Raw genomic sequence first — 1,820 nt, 5'->3', positions numbered from 1 at the left:
CCTTTTTTTTTTTTTTTTTTTTTCTTTTTCTTTTGCCAAACCCTTTTGTCTATCAGGTTGTGTTGTCCTCAGGCAGTGAGCTGGCAGAGTCATTGGTTAAAGCGTTGGACAAAATGCCTATCTTTTATATATTCTGGTTCTCTACGTTCAGAGTTCAAATGCTTCATTATCATTGTCAATTAAAAGGATTATGTGTTATGAAAGGAACCTTTGCATGGTCACTCGAACGGCTAGAAATAGCAGTCAAAACTCTCTGAAATTATGATTTCTATTGCTCGAAGGAACTTTGTCTTAGATTCCCTGTTCTCAAATAAGTAAACGATTTTTTAAGTACTAAGGTACGTAACTCTTAGAGTCAAGAGTAGCCTCCCTTTATAGTTTTTTTTATCGGTTTTTGTCTGTTGTTTGAGTGAACTGATCTAAATTTCGAGAAAGAGTAACATCTACCTTCCAGTTGTCCAAATTGCCCTTCTGCCACTGACCTTTACCTGTATCCAAGCAAGGTAATAAATTTTTTCCATGGCTAAACGTGTTTTCGGGGAAGATGGGGAAAGAAACGACACCACTTGTATGACGGTGATGTTCGTTTGCAACCATCACACGATGTCAAGACAAACATACATATACACATGCTTCTTAACACCTACCACATTACAGAATGGAATGGGTGCTTTTTGCATCACACCAACACCTATGCTTTTTACATGGCACCAGCATGGGAGAATATCTTTCATCATAGTGTTTTTGTTTTTGTTTTTGTAATTCTATTCTTCCTCGACATCTTCATTTGAAATTTGAATAAATTTTGCCTTTTTTTAAGCATATGACAACAGAGTGCCAGGTAGAAAAAAACATGAATAAACTTATATGCCCCCACCCCACCTCATCTCAGTATATCAATTCCAATTTCTTTCTATGTTAAATGACATCTTCTCTCTTGTAAAACCCTTTCTACATCATTGATGATTCTCTGCATATTTCAGTCTTGAATTAATCTCAGTCAAATGTTTCTGATTTTCCAGTTCCTCCAAGACATTTGACGAAACTCAGTCACAACTGATAATTTCATGCAAAGACTCCAAATTTCTCCTTCCTGTATTCCAGAAATTGAATTTCCAGATTATTTCATCAAAAGGTCAGGAAAGTTTTCCCGTCTTTAAACCTTCAAATCTAAATCTTTCTTTCCTTCTGGTCTTTGATGGCTTTTGAAGGACCCCCCCCCCCTCGAGTTCAGACTGTTAAGCCCCTGACCGAACCATTAAAAAATATCTATGTCCAGTACAAGCTGTGGACACTCAAGAGATGTAGTGGAATCACAGGTAAGCTAACAGAGAAGGTAAGCTCTGTAAGTGACAGCCATGCTGGAGCAGTAAATACAATGAGCGCACCAAAAATAAATTCTCTAATGTGTTTTTTCCTCATTAAAGACAGCAGGAAGTGATTTGAAAGAAATTCAGCTACTATTTCTAGCAAGTCAGTCCACCACATAAAAGCCTCTTTATTATCTCGCTGCTCCATTATACCAGTTTTATGGCGCCATTTGGAGGGTTAATCTCTCATAACCTTGGTGACAGGAGATTAGCAAGGAAAATAACGAAACTAAATGAAAATTTTATTGATTTAATTTACAATTTTTTTATTGTTTTGGGGGGTTTTTTTTTGCTTGCTTAATTTTATTTGTCATTTGCCAAGAATTATTGCTAAAAGTTTTGAAATTTCCAAACAGGCCATTCCTTTGCAGAGAATGGAACAGTCATCATTTATATCTGGCTCGTTATCAAAGATGGGTGTGTCGTTAATCTGGGTTAATTATGTAGCAC

General features: G+C 36.4%; 1 protein-coding gene across 1 annotated transcript in view; it reads left to right on the top strand.

Moving 5' to 3' along the window:
- Nucleotides 1–1,820, top strand: part of LOC106876652 (uncharacterized) — a 75,856-nt gene that overhangs the window by 68,228 nt on the left and 5,808 nt on the right. Inside the window, exon 5 of the mRNA XM_014925268.2 lies at nucleotides 1,023–1,135. Within this exon, the coding sequence (XP_014780754.1) occupies nucleotides 1,023–1,135 (113 nt within the window). The remainder of the gene's footprint in view (nucleotides 1–1,022; nucleotides 1,136–1,820) is intronic.

This window comes from Octopus bimaculoides, chromosome 15 (assembly GCF_001194135.2).
Source record: "Octopus bimaculoides isolate UCB-OBI-ISO-001 chromosome 15, ASM119413v2, whole genome shotgun sequence".
Classification (NCBI taxonomy): Eukaryota; Metazoa; Mollusca; class Cephalopoda; order Octopoda; family Octopodidae; genus Octopus; species Octopus bimaculoides.
Note: the sequence above shows the minus strand (reverse complement) of the source record. Positions and strands in the feature narration are given on the sequence as shown.